The sequence below is a fragment of the Pteronotus mesoamericanus genome, unplaced genomic scaffold (assembly GCF_021234165.1).
Source record: "Pteronotus mesoamericanus isolate MK-2021 breed Mesoamerican mustached bat unplaced genomic scaffold, CSHL_Meso_final contig_82, whole genome shotgun sequence".
Lineage (NCBI taxonomy): Eukaryota > Metazoa > Chordata > Mammalia > Chiroptera > Mormoopidae > Pteronotus > Pteronotus mesoamericanus.
Window position 1 is genome coordinate 8,559,036 of NW_026555265.1, and position 23,789 is coordinate 8,582,824.

The window sequence follows — 23,789 nt, forward strand, 5'->3', positions numbered from 1 at the left end:
ACAAAAGCATGCATGTAAACCCATGCACGGCCACCCAGGTAGGGAACTGAAGTACTGCGGTGCTCCACGGGCAACCCCCACCTCTGCCCCTCCCTATCACTCCCCCATCCCCTCCAGGGGTAACCGCCATTCTGGCTTTTGGGAATCATCATTTCCTGGTTGTTCTTATAATTTTTACTCCTTGTGTATACATCCTTGATGATTACACTTCAGTTTTGTCTATCAGTGTACTGTTAACTGCAGCCATTTGCTCACTTTTGGCTTTATATATTTAGTATTCAATTGCACTGATATACTTTATCTATTCTGATGTCTATGGACATTTGAATTGTTTTCTGTTTTTGGAGACTATAGACAATGCTGCAGAGACTATTCTTGAACATATTCCCTGGTTCTCAGGTGCTGGAGTTTCTCTTATGATGCACAATTGGCAATAAAACACTGCATCACACAGAACGCGCTTCTTCATCTCCACTAGGTAATGCCAATCTGTGTTCCAAAGTCATGCTGCCTTTTCCTCCATATGAGACACTGACAAAACCACCCTGCTTGTACAGAGGAGCAGTCACTGCTGACTCAGAGGCCAAGAAAGCCTAGTCAACCACCAGACTGGCAAGTTAAAGCTAGATCCTCATACCTCCTCTGTAAGACAAAAACCAAGATTTTAAAATTCTGAGCTTAACCAGAACCAACAACCAACACAGCTGAGCCTCCAATAAGAAAAACGTCACAAACTCCCTCAAAAGAATGAGATGTCATCTCCAGCTTTGGCACAGACCCACCTGTCCATACTATTAACTGCAAGTAATAACTGCAAATGTGTCCAGAAGACACTGAGTGCAGAAAGACTGCACACTGATAAATCCCAGTCAGCAACGAGCATCAGGAGAGAGGGGAGTAAGGGATGGGGAGGGGTCCTGGAGGCCTACCTACAGCTACCACTTACCTGTACACTGGCTGCATCTCCCTTGCGATGCCAATGATGGCGCCGGGCAGGAAATTGTCAAACTCCTCAAACAATTCCCGGATGTTGGTCTTGTACTTTAGGTCTAGGTCCAGCTGAATTATCCGCAGGATCTCTGGAGGAAAGAAAAAGACAATAAGAAGACATAAACACACATCCTGGGAGGCTCGGCTATTTATAGAAAATGAAGTGGAAGGTGCAGAAAAGGGCACTGGTTTATTCTTGCTGTCACTGAAGATGCAAAATTACTGCTGGCAACAAAGGCCCTTCCTTTGCCAGCAACCCCCTCCACACGACTAGACATCTCCATAAACGAATGTCCCATATCTTTCTTCCCAATTGCAGACACACATTTTATCTAAATCCAGGTGACCATATGCTCCAGTTTAGGCCTAATGTTCTGGTGTAATTGTCAACAGTGCACCATTTCATTCTTAAAAACATTCTATGGGCACCCTACTTAAAACTGAAAGCCTACAGGTGTTGTTCTTTGGGGCACAGGTGGTCTATGACTCACGGGAGAGAGGTAAAAACCATTATTATCTTAGGCTCTTATTAGTTCCTCTTGGAAACCTAAACATATGTCAATTTAGACAAACTGAATCTCACAATTACCTGGCATGTAAGAGCCATTTGCTTCTGTGCTTCTAGATAACTCAGAAGGAAGAAGGAAGGAGGAAGGCATTGGCCAAGTTCATTCTCTCATCCCTCATCTGACCATGCCTGACTGAGTTCCTATGGTGTTGGTGCCAGGAGGGGACCAGACATCAGGCTGAATGGGACCCTGCCCTCAAACAGAGACATGCTGGTGACCAAAAACAGGGAGGGAAGAACTAGTGCTGACATGAAATAGAAGAGAGACTGTGGGAGCTTCAAAGAGGGGGTGCTTGGGGTTAAATGAAGAAGACAGATCATAAGTACTTGGTAGTAAGGAGAAGGCCTGGTGGGGAATCAGACCACGTGAGTGCAAGGTCCAGTTCTGCTGCTGATGAACTTTGTAACCCAGGCAAAATTATTTGACTTCTCTAAATCTTAGCTGTTTCACGTCATCTATACAGGCGGTGGGGTCTACAGGGATCCAGGGCTTGGGGCGTAGGAGACTTGCTCAGGCCCGAGGCAGTCTAGGAAGACTCAATGAAAGAGGGCGGCGTGGGCTGGACCCTGATGTGTGGGCAGGTGTGGAGGGACGATGCGACGCCAACACCATCCAGGGCATCAGGGCTCTCAGCTCAGCTCTTCGCCAGCCTTTTCATGCCTGTCCGGCCCGCTGCAGAGCCTGACAGCGGCCTGAGGACAGGCTGCCCCTGGAAGCCCTCTGAAGACAGGGACCCTATCTGTGACATCTCAGCCTCCCTCCGTTCATCATGCAGGGCTTGGTATCCAAACACTGAGGAATGTTTGTAGAATTTAATTGCCATTCTCTAAATTAGTTTATGAAGAAATCAGTTTACGATTTAATAAAAATTGATTCATTTGTTGCTTGTTCTATCGTCCTTTGTGACATAGAAACAAAACTTTAGATGACATCCTACTTGATTTTCCTGAAGGAAAAAAAGAGTTACAATAGTTAACAACCCAGTTGTCCAGGCCAAAGGAAAGGGAGAGGGCACCAGAGTCAGCTTTTCTGGCCCTTGTGGGAGGTGGTAGAGGAAAACGGCCCACCAGGCCACTGTGGGCCTTGCCGCCTGCCTGGCTTCACACTGCCCACCCCCATAGAGAAATGTGAGTGGAAATGCCGCTTTCCCTCCGGCACTAGAAATAATAGCCACCTAGACACCAGGAAAGGTGATGACCCTGGAGCCCCTTGTGGTGTTTCTGCTGTAACCTGAAAAGCTGCCCTCAACCAGGAGTAGAGACTAGAAACAGGCCACAGGGCCGAGTCTCCAGGAGCCTGATGCGCTCAGCCATGGCCCTAGGAATACAGGAGAGGAACCTGATGGTGACCTTGGGGAAGGACGCTGTGTGCCGAGAGGGATGACCAGGAATCAGAGTTGTAGCCATCAAGAAGTCTTAATGAGGAGGTCCCACATCACACACTCCCTCCAGCCATTTCTCTTCCTTCTTTTGATCCATCTCCTACGCCCCACACTCCCACATGCAACTCTTACATAAGGCAGACCAGAGACTCTCTGAGACAGGGATGGAATGGCACCATCGTCCCAAGCAGAGAAACCACAGCATCACAGGTTCTGTTGACGAAGCTGGCAGAGGGCAGTGGGGCAGAGGTGGACACAGGGCATTTGGCCTAAAGATGGGGAGACCTCAAGGACGTTTGATGGTGACTTCGTAGCCAGATTGTGTGAGAGAGAGGTGAACCTCATTCTCAGGGTACCAGGGAGTACTTCCAATAACATCAATTATGGCCACATAGAAGCACCCATTCTTTGAGTGGTTTTTAAGTGTCCACCATTGCACAAGCAACAGTTTATTTCTCATAGCCACCCAACATGTTTAGATGAAGAAACAGAGGCTTAGTTAAAAACAATAGCCCAGGGTCCATGACAAATAAGTGTTGGAGCTGGAATCCGAACCCAGGTCTGCTTGATGTGAAAGCCTAGCATGCTCTTTCCACAGACTCTGATTTCCCTTCTGATTGGAAAGGAAGTCCAAGGGTTCAGATTCTGGCCCCAATGCTATCCACACAGGGACCCCAGGAAGAGGCAAAAGTGCCAAAAACCTTGAGAGATGAAAAGCAGAGCAACAAACTAGCCAAATGTAGAGTTTAAAGAAAGTCCTCTATATGAAATGGCAATTTCACATGAAATGGCAATTTCACTCTAATTAAACTCGTAACGGTAGAGAGGCCATTCACTCACTCAATTAGTCATTCTTCCTTGAAAGACTACACATGCTATCTATTGCCCTGGTCTTTCAAAGTCATCCAACCCTACCTCTTCCGCAAGGAGCAGCCCACATGCCTCTTTCCCTGACCCGCTTGGACAGACTCTGCCTGCCTCGGGTCACCACTACCAGTGTACGTGTCCCATGGCCCTTGCCAGAGAGAACGAATGCTCCTTGAGAGAGGGAATATGCTGGGAAGGCAGAGCTCAGAGACACAGCTCCCTCATTTGGGCAGAGCCCTGGCCTTATATTAATAAGCCCCTCAATAAATCTGAGGACTTTTCCTGCTCTTTGGGGATTAATGGGAAGTAAACAGGGAAAGGTCATGAAGCAGCCCTAATATGCAGTAACTTGAGGTGTTTTCATATTTTTTTTTTATAACTCCACATTTGTAAAGCACCCTTCAGGCAGGGTTTGCTAAAAGTGCTAACACCTTTTTTGAGAGGGACTTCACCAAAGGGGGTCAACTGATTAGGAAAGAAAGCAGCAGCAGCTCCAGCACCAAGTGACCCCTTCACACCAAAGCGAAAAGACTGACCCTGCTGTCACCTTTCAGGCTAAGGCAGGAGGACCCGCCCTTCTATTCAGGGAGGCTGACAGCCCCAAGCTCAGCCTACACTGTCATGCGGGCATCTGTCCAGACCGTTATCCTTTTATGTAATTATGAAATAAGATGCCAAGTTGTAAATGTTACTGCTGAAAAGAGGAAGATGCTTACTAGGAATGCTGCAATTCATTCGGATAAGACTTTTTTAAAGGGCCCTGTTCCTCTGGCCTCTGGTCCTTCCTGTAGTCATGTCTCTGCAGGGACTACGTCTGGGGGGTTTATACCTAATGCTGACAGGCTGCTGTGAGGATGAAACAAAATTGATATATGGAAATAGCCACACTGATGGCCCAGAGGGGATGCTGGTTGGAAGACAGTCTTCATGACAGCAGTAGAACAACTGAAATTTAAGGAATAAATAAATGAGATAATTCTCCCCAAAGCGAGGAGGAGACAAAAATCTATAAAGAACCTTTGAGAAACAGGAAGACTAGACAGCTACAAAACTCAGAAGAATGGTCAGCATCCAAGGCTGGCTGAATGTTCACCATATCAGAATCCTGTGAGAAGACAACAAAAAGGCAGAGGACAGAATAATCTGGGATAGCAGATCTGAAAGACAGCTTGATAATAATCGAGGCCAATAGACACCATTGTACAGATGAGGCAACTGAGGACCAAAGAGGAAGAGTGACTTGTCAGGGGTAACACAGTCCTGAGTGGCAAAGCTGATCCCAGAATTCAGGTCTTCTGACTCCCTAGCTAATGCTCTTATGTTAATTAGCTCTCCTTCCCACCATCCACTCCCAATATGGGCCATAATCTCCTAGAGAGTGGAAAACATTGCATAATGGCTCAGAGGGCCATACACAAGACTTGCCAGGCACCCAACCCAACTAGCTCATGGAGGATCTGCATATCATCACACAGAAACGTAAGGCTGAAGATTAATAAATAGTCGACAAAGAAAAGAAATAAGAGACCTCCATGATCCACACATTTTATAGCCAGCTTTGGGAAATGAGAACATTGTTCTCCATATTCTCATATAAACATTAGGATGGGATGTTAAAAACCAAACCAAACCACATGTCTACATTCCTCCAGGAACACACTTTGAGCTGCACTAAATTCAAAGGGAGGCAGGAAGCCTACTTAACATCCAGGAGCCACCCCTGGAGACAAAAGCCCATTGCCTGGTGTGAGAGCCACAGCAACCAGTAGTACAACACTGCCCTACCAACCTCTGTTCTAGTTAAACCTGTTCATTGTTCAGAGTGTATTTGCTGCTACATCCAATTAGTTGCGTGAGGGTCCTTCCAACTAAGCCCCTCACAAATCTCCTCATGCATGTGTTTACATCACAAAAACAAGAACTGAAGTATCAGTGTGCACCTGTGGCATTTTCTCCGCGGTAGAAGGTCACCTGCCACGTGAGTTAGAAAAAGTCCTGTGTAGGCACCTGGTGTTTGAGGAAAATATTTGTGCTTGGCATCCTCCTTGGATGAGCTCAACTGCTTGATGCAGGCCCCTTGGTAGATGATAGAACCTACGAGAGTTTCCAGCATTCCCACCTCATGGGTCAATAGCTGGAGATTTAAACACTGGTTTCCACATAAGACGAGCATTTGCAACAGATCAGGCAGGCTGAGTTTAACTATTTCAGGCAATGAAGGAATTGCTGCTTCCAGGGTACAGAAAGTGGTTCAGGGGCCCTGGCTGAAACTCCCAACCACAGAACTGATGCATGTAGGACCACAAGACAGGAGCCACTGAAGTAGGGCAACTCAAGTGGGGGAAAGCTGCAAAGGGTCTAGGTGGGCTTGCTCTGGTTTGAGACATCCTTCCACTTAAACTTCAACTCCAGGGGGTAAAGTCAAGAGTGCGGTGCCATATTCACAAGGGAACATGTCTGCTCACCTGACCCTCTCATGCTGTAGTTTCAGGCTAACACAACAGTGCCACTTGGTTCTGACAAGTTGGGAGAAGAAAGACCAGATTGAAAGTGCTGGCTAAAGGTGCAGCTTTCAAGACCTTCGTGAGCCCATTGCAATCATCACCACCCTGGCCCTGGACAGCACTGAGGAGGCTCCTGAGCGCCCAGGTGACTGTTCGCAGGGGTCAGGAAGCCCACACCTGCTGCCGGAGTCTGAGGCCCAGAGCCAGGCCACGGGCTTGAAACCTCGGCACAAGTGCACTGCACGAGGCAACGTTCGTGCCCTTAGAACCAGATGGGAGGTTCCCAAGTCAGCATTCCCCTGTGGAAGCAGGCTTGGGACAGCTCATCATCAGCCTCCAATTTAACCAGCCACAAGGCATGTCATCTGACCAGGGATGGAATTACAACCCAGAGTGAGTAATTAATGATATCTGAAAACAAACAAAGGGGGGAAAAGGCCTCCTTTCCTCTCCCATCCCTTCTCCTATCCCCAGAAACAATTCCTGGTAGACAACTGTTAACAAATACAAAACAACCTGCAACGAAATAGATCAGGAAATTAAGAAAAGACACGCTTTGGTAAATGCTGGGCCCCCCATCCTGGGCAACACACAGCCTTTCTCAGAAAGGCAGATAAACCAGGCAGGCGCCTTCTCTCCCTTTCTGTTTCGAAAGAGCTTCAGAGCTTCCTGGAGATAAATATTTATAACACATCAGAGGCTTTTCGCCTCAGAACATCAGCGCAAGCTTTCCACTGCCTGGGAGAGGGTTCAGGGAGAAGGGGAAATTATGACAACCCTGAGCTATGTGGGGTGTCACGGGGCTGAGGACCTGGAAGCAGCTGCGTGAGAAGGGAGCTCCATTTCTCATTGTCTGCTTGGAAATATTGCAGCAATTTGCCACCTGCTTTATCATCCTTTGGACCTTTTTAATTATAGGTCAGCAGCACTTCTGACCTGCAGGGGCCAAAAAGGGCAAATGAAAAGGGGTGGAGACTTCCTCTAAAAGAGGCTCATGGCCCGAGAGAAGCGGTTCTGAGGCCCACAGGACAGGCGCAGTGCTGATGGGCCACACCAGCCTGGCTTCTCCCGCTGGAGGGCCTCGGGCCATGATGGAGAGCCTGTGAGGCACAGAGCCGAGCTGTGTCCCCAAGGGGGTCCGCAGGTGGAGTTGACTGTGATGATTCTACATTGACCAGGAACAGGGGTCACTTCTCAGCTGGGCTTTTCCCTGTTCCTCAAAGACCCGCTCCGTTCACTTTGCTGTGTCAGACCCAGCAGCTGGGACAGCTGGTGAACTATGGAAATAACTGCTATGAAAGCACAGACTAGAACACGCCAAGGGTCCAAGGCCTTGGGTACAGATTCCTGGGGCTCCTCCAATCTGGTCAGCCACACGCTCGCTCCATAAATGTTCATAAATGCAGGGAGAGGGTGTCCGTGGGCCAGGCCTATGCCGGGGGCAGTGCGTGTGCTGACTCAGCTCATGAACCTCCACTACTCTTCTCCCAGATGGGTTTTAGTACCTCCTGTTTTCAGATGAGGAACCTGAAGCTCAGAGGGTCTCGGCAACTTCTCTACAAGACCTAGAATGGAAGTGGCAGAGTTGAGAGCAAGCACAGATTTGCCTCACTCAATGGTCTGATCCGATTTCTTCCAAGTCCCTTTAAAATTCCGCTATCTTTAAAAACAAGAAATGCTACCACCCCAAGGGTGAAAATATCAGACAGTTCCAGATCATCTGGTACAGCGATCGGACTTCCCCACGGCCCCCAACCACCTCCCTCAAGAACTTCCCCCCAAGGAGCAGGACGACTACTGTGGTTCGCTTTCATTGAGCAGGGACCCCTGGAGAAATTTCAGGGCAAAAGAGTTTAATGTCACAAAAGCATGTTGAAAGGAAGTTTTTAATAACAATAGCTAACATGTATACATATATTCATTTAATCATCCAAATGCTCTGAGACTGGTATTATCTCTGTCTGACAAGGAAATGAAGAAGTGTGGTAATCAAGACCACATGGCTGGTAAGGGGTAGGGCTGGAATTCAAAAATTTGGGGGTTCTGAAGCACAAACTTGCCCTTTCTCTCATGCTGCCCTGTCTTCCGGACCCCTGGACAGTCAGGATACGACCAGCACTCAGTTCTACAGGCGCTGCTCAGCCAGGAAGTCCTCAAGTGTCCCCTGAGCTAATCTACGTTTCCCACATTAGCAGCCTGCCCCCACCTCTGAGGGAGGAGATGAAGGGAGGAAATGGAGTTCAGAAGAGTGATTTACACAACCTGTTAGCAGCTCTGGTAAAAGGTTTTGGGGCCAAGAGGTTGAAATTAATGACCACAGTCAGTTTATGTATTAGCTATACAACAAATTCTTTCTTCTAGCCCTCCTCACCCTCTCTCAAAATTAAGCCTGGAAAACAATGTTAGTTATGGCTCAGCCACAACATTTCTTTTTATAACTATCAGTCCCTGTTTTGTGGACAAAACAAAGCAAATCATGAAAAGACGCAGTTTTGCTTTAGCAGCAGTGTAACATGAATCTCCTCCCTCACCCTTAGCACCTTCTGTGACTAGGTGTTAATCACATCCTTTAGGATAGGACAGAATTTATTTCCAACTGGGCTGAAAAACTTCAGGGACATACATAATAAGATGACAGATACAACACGGGGCCTCAATTTTTCCCTTGCTTCTATCGCCAATGTGAAATTATAGTTCATGGATTTCTTTACGAAGTTCTATATGCAGGGGAAATTGAATTTTAGATTTGGAAAGAAGAATCCCCCCTTCCTCTCATTTCCATGGTCCCTGCTGGCCTGTCCACAGCTGATAGCTCTCTGGTGTCTCCCATAGACTTTATTTTTTTGTCTCCAAAAGTACAAGCTCTCCTGTTTGGGGAAGGACCACATTTGGACTCTGTTTGCCAATGGAGACTGATGCCTCGTCTCGGCTCTTTACTGGCAGGCTTTTTTTCACAGACCCCTGGTGATGGCAGCTGTAGAGAGCAGTCCTCTTTGGGCAGAACTAACAGGTGCTTTTTGGAAATAGCGATATGGCTACCACTGGTCTGCCTGATTGGCCATAGCTCAGTTTTGCCAGTCCCTCATTCTGAGGTTCTTTATTACAACTACAGGGCTCCTGTTTCTCATCTCCTCTGTGCTCCCTCCACACACAGGGCTGGAAGGCTCCTTCAGCTCCTGTCTAGCTGAGTAGAGAGAAGACCCTGCAACCAAGAGATGCTCACACAAGAAGCCTAAGTGGGATCAGGCAGAGAAGAGCCAATCTCTCCCAAGGGGATGAAGCCTGCTCTCAGCACATCCCTGACTTCCTCCTGGGACCACAAAGGTGATGAGGAAGAGTGGCCTCACATCTTTCCTTGGGCCCAGAACTCCATGTCATGGCAAAGTTCAAGGAGAAAAACCAGTTACTCCACTTTAGGAACCCAGAAATACCTTTCTGAGATTTACATATAAAAAACTACCCATTCTCTTACCTTTTGTAGCAGGAGAAAAAAAAATACGGTTTTAATCTTTTCAGAAGCAACATCTGCCCCTCTGGGACAGTCTGCAAACCGACTTGCCATTAGCCAAACGGCTCTGCAGGTCTCCTATCTTCTGAGCCAGGCCTCTTACCAAAATGTCATGTAATTATGTTGACTTTTATGCTACGTTAAAAAAAAAAAAATGAACTAGCTATCACCATCTACAAAATAATGAGGCCCCTATATGCCAGGAACTGGGCTATGTATTTTTAGGTATTTTATATCATTTAAGCCTTACAAGTGGGGCTTATTGTTCCCATTTTATAGTTCTCTCCCACCAAAGATACAGTCTACGTTTCATTGCTTTCATCCATGTTTATCACGGTCAAGAGGGACCCTCCTAATAAGGACTCTTATTAAAGTCCTACTTATCCAAGAGCACAGAGAAGTGAAAAGACTGGCCCATACTGGGACTCCAGACTCCAATTCTCATTTAAAATACAATTTGCCTTTCTATGGAGCAGGTATCCTCAAGAAGCCCTCTTTACGATTTGTTCCCATCACTAGCCCCACAACCGAAAAGATTCTACCAAATTGTACTTACGCACTAATTACTGCATTACACTGTTTTAATTAAATTTAAATTTTATTTAATTAATTTAGTTTTCTATTTTAATTAAATAAAATTTAAGTTATTTGTTTTAATTTTTTAATTAAAGGCATGGCATATAATGTCAAACTGACACAATTGCGAATGAAAGCTAAAAAAAGATTTAACGTCTAAATATCTTTTTTTAATAAAGATTTTATTTATTTATTTTTTTAGAGAGAGGGTAAGAGAGGGAGAAAGAGAGGGATAGAAACATTGATGTGAGAAACGCCGATCGGTTGCCTCTTGTCTGCACTCAGGCCAGGGACCAAACCTGCAACCCAGGCTTGTGCCCTGATGGGGAACTGAACTGACGACCCCTCACTTTACAGGATGACGCCTAACCGACTGAGCCACACGGGTAAGGCCTCTGAATGTTTCAATGTATACTTCCTAAGAAACAAGGACACTCATAATAACAGTACAATCATCAAAACCCAGGAAACTAACATTAATAAATCATTACCATTTAATCTACAGTCCTGTTCAAAATTTGTCAATTTTCCAAAAATAAAATCAAAATTTCTGGTCTAGGATGCCGTAGAGTTGTCGTGACTCTTCTATCGGAAATAGCTCCTCTGTCTTTCTTTGTTCTCTGTGATGTAGGACAATTCGAGGAATGCAGGCCAATCATTTAGTAAAAGCTCCCTCAATATGGGTTTGCCAAACATTTCCTTAAGCTCGGATTCAGAGTATGCACCCTGCTCAAGAGCAGCACAGAAGTGATGCTGTGTTCTTCTCACTCCTCCTGTCAGGAGGCGCAGCGCATCAGTTACTGGTGATGTTCATGTTGATCACTATAAAGTTACTACTTTTTTTTTTCTTTATAACAATAGCATTATGTGGGGAATATTTTGAGACTATAAAAATATCCTGCTTCTGAACAAATTTCTACCTGCTGGTTCAGCATCCATTGATTCTTCTTCTCTGAATAAATTACTACAATTATGGTTGTCACAGAATGGTGACTTTCTAATGCCTCCATTTTTTTCTACGTTCATTGGCAGGCATTCTACTATAAAAAAAAAACAACAACTTTCTGGCATCCCCTTACGGCGGGTCACACCGCACAAATGCTTCCCTGACTGGAAGGCCCTGGTGCTGCCTGCCGCAGGGGAGACGGACAAGGGAGGGGCGTCAGCATTGCCAGCATTGCGGCTTTGAGCCCGTCCTCCAAGCAACGACCCTCTTGAAAAATCTTCAGCAGCACCAGGCTAGAAGGTCCCTGTGCATTCTTACAGAAACAAATAAGTGAACGAAGAAGCAACTAGAAGAGGACTGCATACCAGAGGTGCGTTAGAAGGCAAGGCCAGACTAACTTTTCTTTCCCCTATTTTTTAAAACAAGTATGTAATGGGCTCTGCCTTATTTATTGAAATGTGAACTCAGGAACTTGAGGCTAGTAGGAGAACACAGGGCACTGGGTTAGAGCTCTAGCCCTGCCACTGTGTCCATCCCTCGGCAAACTACTTCCCCCCTGGGCATCAGATCTCCCAGATGGTAAAGACAACAGGGTTAGAATGATGCTCCCTGAAACCCCTCCCAGCCCTGCCACCTTGTGATTCTGAACAGAGGTGGCCTTTCCCCCTTATGCATAATAATTCAGGGGCTCGTCCACAGAGCAGCATAAATATATATCAGGCACAGAAGAGATGCCTCACTGTGTTGACCTCAGCCACACCAAGCCAAGTGAGCCATAAAGTCCCCACTGTTTGCCAAGTACTGCGCCAAGTGTGGAGGAGGTTCAGAGATGACTGACATTGTTCCTAGCCTCAGAACATGAAAATGTAGTGGGATTTTCATTATATATTCTCTACTGCTGTCATTGCCACCACTGTTTCCAATTTTTCCATACCACCATTCCTCATCACTATTAAATATTATCACACAAAAACTAACATTTACTTAGTACCTACTATGTGTCAGACACTGCACTATTTTTAAATTTCCCCATTTTAATTTAACAAATGTAGAAAACTAAACAGTAGTCAAACACCTTGCTTAAGGTCACACAGTTAGTGAATGACCAAGATGAAATGTACATCAAACCCTAGAATCTAAGCTTCTGCAACATGCTCCCTTTCAATGGGTTTACTTTGAAATCAGCCCACACCCTTGCGAGCTATCTGTTGCTACTAACAAACTACCAAAATTTAGTAGCTTAGCATAGTTTATGATTATCCCTCATGGCTCTGTGGGTCAGCAAGGCTTAGCTGGGTGGTCCTCACAGAGGGTCTCTCATGTGGAACGTGGCAGCTGAGGCCATAGTCACCTAAAGGCTCAGCCAGGCTGGATACCTGCGTCACAGGTATGGCTGGCAGTGGACGCTGGCTGCCGGCACAGAGCTCAGCTGGGGCTGTCAACCAGAGCCCTTTCACATGGGCTCCCCCTGGGGTTTTGGCTTTGCTGGCATGGCAGCTGGATTCCGTACAGGCCCTTGCCGAGAACAAGTGTTCCAAGAGACCCAGGCTGAGACCACAAGGCTCCCGGTGAATGAGCCTCCGAAGTCAGGCTGCATCACTTCCACTATATCCTACTGGTCAAACACAAGTCTCAGAGCCAGGCCAAGTTCAGGGAGAGGGGACTACACGAAGGTGTGAATACTGGGAGGCATGGCTCATTCGGAGGTCATCTTTGAGGACCAGCCTCACATATCCTCACCCTATAGTGAACTACAGATTATTTTAAATTTCTTTCTTGTACTCTTCTAAATTTTCTATAACATATATGTATTATTTTATAGTCACAGAAATATTTTAAAACATAATATATGAGTATCAGTATGTAAAATATATGTTAATATATTCTGTATTTATATGTGTGTATATATATACACAACAAATGAGACCTGAAGAAAATAGGAATTTTTAAAATTTTTTCAAAATGGATATGTATTGCTTTTAAATTAAAAACATTTTTAAAGTGACTAATAACCACCTCATAGAAAATATCCCTTTTCTGGCAATGTATATCAGATTGAAGGCATTTTATTGTGACCTCAAGCTTCTTTAGAATTCCTTCTCAAGGGAGCCAGACTTACCCATTTTCACAATCTTTTTCCTAAGGTAAGTCCATCTAAAACCTGCCTTCTACCTACTTCACCTTGAAATGATTTTCTGGGTTTCCAGATGCATTTTTTTTTTAAAACAAAACAAAACAAAACAAACGATAAGCTGGGAGTTAGTCTCATCTGGTTTCTCTTTCCTGTCATTTACCTAATTGTATTTGTGCTTCATTTTCCCCATCTCCTCTTGCCAAGTACATCATGGAAATCCAAGGCAAATGACAGCCTTTGGGTACTGGAGCAGCTTAGAAAAACCCTCAAGTCTACCGGGATGAGTCTTTCTCTCAGGGCAATTTGCATTCTCAGAGCTCCAGACCTAGAGGAACCTCCCCCGCTAAAAAAAAGAGCAGCCTAACAGATATGTGAGGACCACAAACTCTTAAATTCAATCAAGATTCTGGAAAGGTGGGCAGCCCAAGGCAGAGCAGGCCCCCTCCTCCCAGGAAAGAGACTGAGTAAACCTCCCATGGACATTGACAGTTGCAGGCAATAAAGCTGCCACTGCCCAAAACAGAGAGACATAAAGCCAACACAAGCAGCAGCTGGGAGCCTTATTGAGTCGCATCCACTAAAGGACAAGTGGTGAGCCTGGAAGGAAACTTTTGGAATTGAATATAAAGAGAATGGCGAGCCTGGGAGACGACAAAAGTGGGACTGAGTTTTCCTGGCAGTCCCTCCTTCCCAAAGGAGGGCAGCCTCTGACAGCCAAGCACCGGGGTCTGTTGCCACAGTGCACACGCTTCAGTGGCTCAGGGAGCTTGAGGAGGCTGATTTGTTGAGTCATTCAGTGCTATTTTTATCCACTTTCCAAACCATAAACCCACACTTCACATCTCATTGATTAAGACTTTTGACTTGGCCTTTCTTGTGGTTTAATTTCCTGCATGCCTGTGTGGGGAAAAATCTTCAGCATTCCTATGGAAGCATATGACACTTTAACCTTTTCTTGGCAGGATGGTGTCCAGATTATTGGTGTCTTGCCTGCTCTCTAAACCAGTGCTGATTAAGCATGGAGGTCATGACCTGCCCCTTCTCTCCTCTACCCATAAGTCAGTGTTTATGGTTTGGCTCCTGGAATACTAGGTCAGGGTAAATTGGCTTTATGAATATTTCAGTCCAATAATAGGAGAATAAGTTGCCCTGTGCAATTCATTTAACAGTTAAATGTGACATTATTAGACTCGTTAGTGATAAAGATCCTGGTACAAAGGTTGGTAACTGCCAGTGATAGGCAAGCTGAACAATCTTAAAACTATTCCCAAATGATTTCAATTATAAAACCAGGCATGATTACGTGGTCACAGAAATAACAAACACATACCAGAAGAAAAAAAGCAAGCTCCTTTTCTGTGGAAGCCAGGACAAGTTTTGTTTTCTTTTGAAAACCCTTTTACCTCCACTCATATTTGCAGTGGAGTCATAATATTTAGTAACTCTAATATAAACAGCATCTCCAAATTTCAGCGTCTTCCCAACTGTCAAAAACCCTTCTAGCTCATGCAGAGCTCTGATTTTTCTGTTCAAAGATAGAGCTCTTTTTCTTTTTAAAAGAAGAATCTGAAACTGCATCAAATTTTCCTTCTACGTCTAATGAGAGGCTTGAGATGCTATAATAAACATGGGAACTCAATGCTACTAGATGAAGTAAACTGCTTGGGAGGGAAAACTCTCCCCCAGGAAGTGGAGAGTTGGGCACTGCCCAGTCTGAGCCCCTCTCCCAGGCCAGGGGCAGACCCTCTGAGTGCTCGTCACATCAACAGCACACATGCAGCGACGCACCACACAGCTCTAAGGCACTAGAACGTCTCCTGTTCACAACAAACAACTTTGCATTCTTTCAATCATTCAACAAATATGTATTACTCCCTACTATGTGCCAGGTGCTGTCCTCACCACTACAGATACAGCAAGGAATAGGCAAGCAAGGGCCCTCCTTCTGTGTCACTCACAATCTGGACAAGATGACTTCGGACAGCAGTAAGTGCTGTGCAAAAAAGAAACAGAGTGGCGGGGTACAGCGTAATAATGTGACGGGCTACTGACGTTTGGGAAGACAGGGAAGGCCTATGGAACAAAGAGCATTTGAACTGAGACCTGAAAGATGGGGAAAAAGAAATACAAAGATCTTGGAAAAGAGAGGGCAAAGGAAGCTACCAGTGAAAAATCAGGGAATGCCTTTAATATATTAGAGTAAAAAGGTAACGGAAGGCGTGAATGTCTTGGCTGGAGAGCTGGGTGGGCACCAGACTCACTGAGGGGCTTTAGCTGGGTAGAGGAGTGGCCTGATTAGGCTACTTCCCTGCTCTGTAGACTTGGCACCTCTCCGTGCCTCTGTCCCCGGAAAGGGGTCCTGGTGCCTAATTTGATGTGTCCCTTCGGCACTCTGGCTCTCTGAGCTGGGCTTCCAGTGGTTCAACTTGAGAGATATAATGGAGACCCCCATTTAAGGAGCCGCTTCTCTCCATCACCTAACTTTTATGAGGCTGGGGTCCAAAGACAAGGAATGTGGCTGCTACTCCTCAAGGGAGACAATGGCAGGGAGGCTCAGGGACATGTGCACTCTCTCCTTCCTCAAATCTTCCCTTGTCATCATGGTCTGGTTCTGGTCCTGGCCTTGGCTCTCCTCGGTGTTAACACCAGAACAATTCCTTTCCTCTCGCCAACTGAGCTGCACATTCAGGCAAACCAGGGCATAATGAGGGTGGAAAAATAACACAGTGGGACTCCTACCCCCATACTGAAGAAAACAGGCTAAACGGTCCTCAAGAGCAGAGGTAACAGAAAAGCAGCCAGAAAAGGACTCCACTCAGAGTAAGTCAACTGAAACGGAGTTGAGTGTGTGTGTGTGGGTGTGTCTGTGTGTGTCTAATTCATTCAATTATTAGTTAAAAAAAAAAACAACAACAATATTTGGCAGTCGTGGTTCTGACTAGAACAAGCAAATCAAGATCCTTGCCTTCAAACTGCTTATATGCTAGAAATAGAGATTCAGTAATGGCAACAACCATAACCCAAAAGCCTGTGACCAGTGTCCAGGAAGGGAGAGAGGCAGTGCTGCGGCCGCAGGGAGGGGCGGCTCTGGAGAAGAGGTGCTATTCAGTTGGGCCCTGTCTCATTCAGCTCAGGCTGCCCCAGTGAAATACCACAGAGGGTGGCTTAAGGAACAGACACTGATTTTCTCACAGTTCATAGAGTCCATGATCAAGGTGCTGGCAAGTTCGGTTTCTGTTAAGAGCTCTTTTCCTGGCTTATAGATAGCCACCTTCTCGCTTCGTCCTCATAGGCCCCCTTTGGCTCACTCAGAGAGACAGTGCTCCGCTGTGGCTCCCTCTTTGATACGGAAATCAATCCCATCAATCCAGGGTGCCACCCGGATGACCTCATTTAACCTTAATTACCTCCCAAAGGCCCATGTCCAAATACCACCACACTGGAAGCTAGGCTTCAACATATGAATTTGGGGGGGAAGGGGGAACACAATTCAGTCCCTAACAGATTTTTAAAGAGACAGAAACCAGAGTTTTTCTATGTGGGAAATGGAATTACAGAAGGAGAGACCAGAGGAAAAGGAAAGACTGGGAGCCTGAAAGAGCTGTTAGAAGAGAAAGCAAGACGGCTTGGCTGGAGTAAAGGACATGCGAGAAGGAGACGGGGCTGGAAAGACAGTCAGGGACAAGTTACGGAGGATTCCAGTGCCACACACTGGCAGGAAGCCAAGGATGTTATTGATCAGAAGATGACAGAATCTGGTCTATCCAGGTCAAAGGTCTCCCAGGCTGCTGTGTGAACGTCAGGCTAAGGAGGGAGCTGGGTAAGGGGCCGCTGCAATTGTCAGGAGGAGAGAGGATGAGGTTCTGAATTAAAGCCGTCGTTCAGAGTGGTGTGATGCTACAGACAGATGAGCTCGAGCTTTTCTGGGACTGGCTGGCTGGGGCCCACCCTGGGCGGTGGAGAACAAAGCTGAGGTCCCCATACCCAGCGCTGCCTCACCCAAACTCCTCTCTGAGCACCAAGAATCTGCCTGAGTCCCCTGGACAAAAATAGTTCCCTGTTCTCACACTGCCCAGTGAGGAGGCCCTGGCATGGCACAGCACGGCCTGCCAGCTAGGAGGTAGGCCACACAGAGTCATTTGTGGCCACAAAGGGGCTATTCACAGGTACAAAGTGGGGTTCTCTCCAGCCAGGCTAAAGTCAACTGCTTTTCATCTGACCACCCTCCCTACGCCTGACCATGCTCCTACTGACTCATGGGATGAGGAAAAGCAAGAAGGACAGAACCGATGCTCACCAAGCTACCACCAGCCTGCCCTCCACAGGGCCCTAAAGAAAGGCAGCGCCCTTGCCCACACTTGAATGGGAAGGCAAGAGGGGTATCCAGAGATTCCAGGGAGCTGGACATATCCCCAGGACTCAGCAGGCAATATTCCTGATGGCACGGGCCAAGCAGCCACCATGGTTTTCTGATGAGGCCGGGAAGCCTGTGTCGCTCACAAGGTCCAATCACATGTGCTCTGCCTCACAATCTATTTCCTCGTCTATAGAGCAAGGGGCTAGGCCTAGGTGGTCCCAAGACCACTCTGGTTCTAACCCTACAACCAACTGACTTATTAGGCATTTAGACAGACACAAACAGAATAGGGCAATAGGCCAGGTACAGAAGGTCAGCCAGGTGCTTAGCAATAGACAATTATAAGGTGGGACCTGGCCCCCGGCATGACCTTTCCTCCCCCTGCATATCACTGGTCATGCGGTTTGGACCTTCCCCTGACCTTTCCTCCCCTGGCATGTTGCTAGTCATGTGGTAGACCCTCTTAGAGGAGGAAGGAGGGGGCTGGAGAATAGCCTCACATGACTCCCATACAAGCCCTTGCACAACCACTTCCTTAAGCATTAATCCCTAGAAATAATATCTAGGCACAGAAAAGCAGCAAGAGCAAGCGAGGGGATGCCATGGCTGACATCAGGACCAGCTGTGATGACTAATGACCCCCTGCCCTGGTTTGGGCCAATCAGTAGAGACCGTGACCCTAAAAGGACACACCTGGAGAGCTGATGAATATTCTGTTGAGTTCCTCCCCTCAAAAACTACAGATAAAGCCTGCAAGACAAAGGACTCTCTCTCTCTCTGTCTCCTGGGATGTCTTCCACAGGTGATGGGTGGATCAGAGAACCTGTGTCAGGAGTAACACTGCTGAGCAGTCTTTGGCTCCCTCAATTTTCAGGGAATGGAGTCACTCAGATGACTGCTACACAGGAAGCCTCTGGCACAAGGGAGACACCAGGCCACATGGACACTGCCCTGGTGATTATCTTTTTAAGTGAAGACTATAAATCATCCCATTTGTCAGCTGCATATCAACTAAGTGTCACAGAAGCCAGGACACCCCACCTGGCCATTGGCAGTCAGGAAACCCTTGTCCCCAGACCTTCAAATAGGGAGAAGCCTTTCACTTCCCTCTATGAGGGGCTGAGGAAAAGGGTCCCGGGATGAAGACCACCACCCACCCTGCCAACAAACCAAGTCTAAGGACTTGGACTATTTTTCTTCTTAGGATTTCCCACAATTTGCAATTATACATTTATTTGTTTTTTATTTATGGTCAACCTCTCCCATGGCACTGTAGGCTCCATGAGGGTTTATGATGTTGTCACCTAGCACAGTGCTTGGCATCTTCAACAACTACTGTTTTATATGTACTACTTGTGAGGTACATATAATGTGAACCATTTGTGAGGGAGCCACCCACTTAAAGAGCTTTGTGTCTCTTGGGGACCACATAGCAATCAGGACTGTGCCCTCAGGACCATTCTGCTGGGAGGTGGGGTTAGGGAAGGACACCCAGAAAGTAATGCTCAACCCAAGTCCTTAGAAGACAAGTGGCAAGAGGGCCCGTGAGTGGACAGAGTACACGGCGAAGCCAACCAATGGGAAAGAAAGCCACCTGGAACACTGGAGCCGGACCCTGGGGGCCAGGCCAGTATCACTGGGTAGTAGGTGGTACACTGACTTACCACCCAGAATGTACAGATTTCAAACTTGTCACTGGAGTGGCCAATTAGTGTGCACTGACTGAGCACCAGCCCTGTGGAGAGGAACAGAGAGCAGAAGCTAAAGAGATGTGTGAGGGAGAGCTGGGGAGTCTTGGTGCTGATCTAAGGGACAATGAGGAAGGAAGGGAAATCAAAGATGGGCCCTTTGTTTCCAGCGCAGGCAACCTATCATTTGCTAAGGTAAGGAAGGGCAAATAGGGGGAGAGGAAGACAATCAGTCCTCTGTTGCAGCGTTGGCTTTGATATACCTATGGGATATTCAGACGGAGATCTCCTGGGCCAGAACTGAGACTTTCATAAAACGGGTTCAGGTGGACATGGCAGTAAGAATGTTCCTAGTGCTCGCCATGCTCTGTTCTCCTGAGTCTTTGCAGTGAGGTGGCCATATGACTAGTTCCTGGCTAATGGACTGTGAGCAGAAGTGATGGGTGTAACTTCCGGACTCTCACAGTGAAAGCCACTGCACAGACCCGTCTACTCTTCCCCTGCAAGCCACGTGTTACAGGTGGCACTGCTACAAGTCAGAGATGGTTTAGATCCCTGCGTTATTATTTGGAAGGAAGCTGCCAGAGAGATAGCCCTGTACCCACAGTGAAAGTTGCTTAGAAACAAAAAATTGTGTATTAAGGCTTCACTGTGAGACACATGGCATGTCTATGACTGCAACCCAGTCTATCCTAGTCTTACTAATGCAGAAGTCCTCAGTGTGCAGGTAGTAGCCAAAGTCAAGCTGGGTAAAGGAGAGTATGCACAATCTTTTATCTGCCTCCACACCTAAAAGATATGACGTAATTTTAGCAACAGGATCACACCCCAGTAACGACCATTGAGGGAGAAGAGGCACCCCCCATCCCACTCTGGTATGTATATATCATAACCTCAGGAGAAGGAGGCTATATAGAACACTAAAATGCCCTCCAGGGAATTCTGATACTCTAGTGTTCATCCTCTACCCCCACGATCAGAGAATAACTGGGATGAAATGAAGAGAGAAGCAGATCTTAAATATGAACCCCAGTTCTGTTTGTTACTCAGTGTCAGATATGACAAGCCACGCTTGTGAACCAGTGGTGTAGGCCACCTCTCTCACACTCCTGTGTACTTGATTAATTTATCATGTCTATTAAGCTCCCTCAGCGTCTCTAGTTCCTCACATTAACTCCCTTATGCCTACCTAGGGACTCCAAACACGAAAAGGCAGAAGTTCGAGGCTGGAATTGACGATGTGAATAGCTCAGTAAGAAAATACAAAAGTCACTGTTCCCATAGTAACACTCCATACCTCACAGAACACATGCCTACAGGGTCTGTTGAAAAGGTGATCTGAGACATAGGACACGGCCAACTACTCAGAACCAATGAGAGGGAACTCTCAAACCCTTCCCAAGGAACTCACTCCCCAGACCTGCTGACACAGCTCCTGTCCCCTCTGCAGCATGGCAGGGACCACCTGCCACCCCTCTCTCTGTGCCTTCGTAGTAGCATGACTGGCCAGGAGGTCCTCCTGTGGGAGAGGACAGAGTCCTGCTCATGAAAGCTTTGTCCCTTCCTCAGGCTTCAGCAAGGGTCCTCCTCCGAACTCCTCCCCCTGAAGACGTCCCTGGATATCCATGCTGCGTTGCTTGCTCCCTTACATTACTTTTTGTACATAATTCCATTGTCAATACATGACATCACACTAGTTGTTTCCATGTTTGCGATGCTTACCGGGCAGCAGCCCCACAAAGGTATGCACTGTGTCTTACCCTCCTTTAACTCCCAGCCCTGGGAACAGGGCCTGAAGAAGGGCCTCGATGGCAAGATGACCTGAAATGAATGCATGCAGGACAGTCTTCAAGTTTATTCTGTTAAATATTTCCATCAAGGACTTGTTACAAGACAGAGAAACATAACGATCAGCGTTGCCAAGGTCATGAAGCAGAGGCAGGGAATAGCAGTATGGCTCCATTTTTTGATATTTCACTGCTGGCAGATTTCAAGCCCCAGGCCTCCCTCACCCCCTTCTGTCCACACGTGGGCAAGCTGATAAGCCTAGGTGCTCCTTTGGTGCCAGCATGAAATTCAAGCCACATAAGCCCTGGCCTGCATGGAACCTTCGCCCCAGCCCCACCCCTGACCATCATAAAACCCACGTCGTCTCCTTTCCCTACTCTCACACGTCATTTTCAGACCCATTAGGAAAGCATGCTCTGTTCTCCCTGAGAAGTCTCATTATGGGGTCTCAACATCCAAATCAAATGTTGGGTGGGGTCTATCCTGGTACAGTGAGGTGGCTGCAGCAAAGGGATATCCAGGGACGGGCTGCAGGTGCAAGCGCTACCTCTCCAGGAGCATACAGCCATCAATTAAGAACTTACACGCAGCCACATCAGCAGAGGTATCGTGTTTCACATGCGGAGGCAAGGGTACCACTTTGCACTCCAGCCTGCATCCGTCCCCCTCACAGTGCCAGCCTCTGATGCACTGTGTTCAAATTTGGACCTACATTCTAAAGGGAGCAGAGACTGACTATACCATGCCCAGAGCAGGCATCTGGATTGTGAGCAGCCTGGAAATATTTCCTGTGGGGAACAAACAAGGAAACTGGGGCTGCTTCCCCAGATTGAAGATTGCCTTTGAATTTCTAAAAGAAAGGAACTAGGCTTCTTCATTGAGGTCAACAGAGAAAAGTAGGTTTTCGACAATGTCAGAAAGAGCTTTCTAAAATCAAAACACGTCCAAAGATGAAAGAGGCTGCTTCTGGCAGTGGCACTTACCTGTCATTACAAGTCCAGGCAGGTGGCATGGGACAATCTCACTCTCCAGGGAGGCCACGGAAGAGACTCAAGAACTGACAAAGAGATCCTACCTTCACATCTGTTCCAACCCTGAAACTCTCTGACCCAATTCAACAACTCCCTTGTCTCCAATAAAAACTGCAGTGTTCAATAGAATGACCAGAAAAGGATATGGAAGTTCAAGGACTGGTTTGCAGTCACGTCCTATTTAAACTGAACCTGAATCCTGGCCAAAGAATCAGCAAGCTTAATAGATGTATGTGCAAGCAAGAGTACATGCACAAGTGCACGTGTATATAGTCAGGGGTAGAGGGGAAGGAAGACAGATCACAGAATAAAGATTGTTAGGTTGCAAATTCATAACTGATCCCCCAAAACAGGAACACACTAGTCTGAGATACCCAGAGAAAAGTAGGTACCAACTGGGGACTCAATTTCACCCTTCCTGTGAGGGATACACTAAAAGGCGATTTCCCAAATTTCACTTAGAGTCCTAAAGATGTGGCACAAGCTAAACGCAAGCCACCATTCTGTTCCAGGGAGCTCTGCATCTGCAACCTGTGTGCTGCGTGACTTGTGTGCACCTCTGAGAATACCTCCTCTGTGTTCCCCAGGCTGCACCCCACTGCTCCCTCTCCCTCTTTCTTTGTCTCCCTCACACACAGGCACTCCAGGCCAGGACCCCACACTACAGACAAAGCAGGAACAAGGTAAAGTGGAGTGACAAGTCTCTGGTGAGGGACAGAAATCTCTGAGCAGCATCAAGGGGGTACTGCGGGGCTGCAAGGGCACTGTGAGAGCGCTCCTGACCTCGCAATGGGGGGAAGGAGGGGAGCAGAACCAGAAGTGCAGGGTGGGGAGGGGGCCGTGCAGCACACTCGGGAGGGTCCAGCCCCGATGGTCACAGATTCTTGGCAATTCCAGATCCCAGCATCTGTGCTGAAGCCAGCAGGAGGGAGTGGCACAGACAGGCCCTCGTTAACCAAAGGGGTCCTTCTCCATCCTGCCAGCCTGGACGGTCAAGGCCAAGAAAGAAGGAGTCCCACATTTGGGATGACTTATCGCTCGGCCCTGCCCGGTTCTCAAGACATTTCCTTTGGCTCCAGCGTCCCCTGATTCCTGAGCTGTTTCCTGCTGCTTTTCTCATTTTACCATCCCCTTCTGAACAATTTCCTGTTCCTTTTTCTTTCTATGGGGGCTGTATTCCTTTTCCTGGCTCTGCAGCCCTTGGATATAAGCAAATAAACAGATAAGGACAAGCCCCTGGGGTAACAGAGCGTCCAGGCCCTATTGCCCCTCCCAGCCCCAGAGCATGATGTGGCCGGGTCTCCCCTGGAGGACCAGGCGGCAGTGGTGCTACTGCAGACGTGACCTGGATCACGGCCGACGGCTCCACACACACCAAGAGCAGACTGGAAAGGCATCCCTCGCTCCCCCACCCTCGGACTGCACGTCAGCTCTCAGGAGCTACGACAGG

General features: G+C 47.2%; 1 protein-coding gene across 1 annotated transcript in view; it reads right to left on the reverse strand.

Moving 5' to 3' along the window:
- Positions 1-23,789, reverse strand: part of XXYLT1 (xyloside xylosyltransferase 1) — a 166,982-nt gene that overhangs the window by 69,998 nt on the left and 73,195 nt on the right. Inside the window, exon 3 of the mRNA XM_054585152.1 lies at positions 947-1,079. Coding sequence (XP_054441127.1) covers positions 947-1,079 — 133 coding nt within the window. The remainder of the gene's footprint in view (positions 1-946; positions 1,080-23,789) is intronic.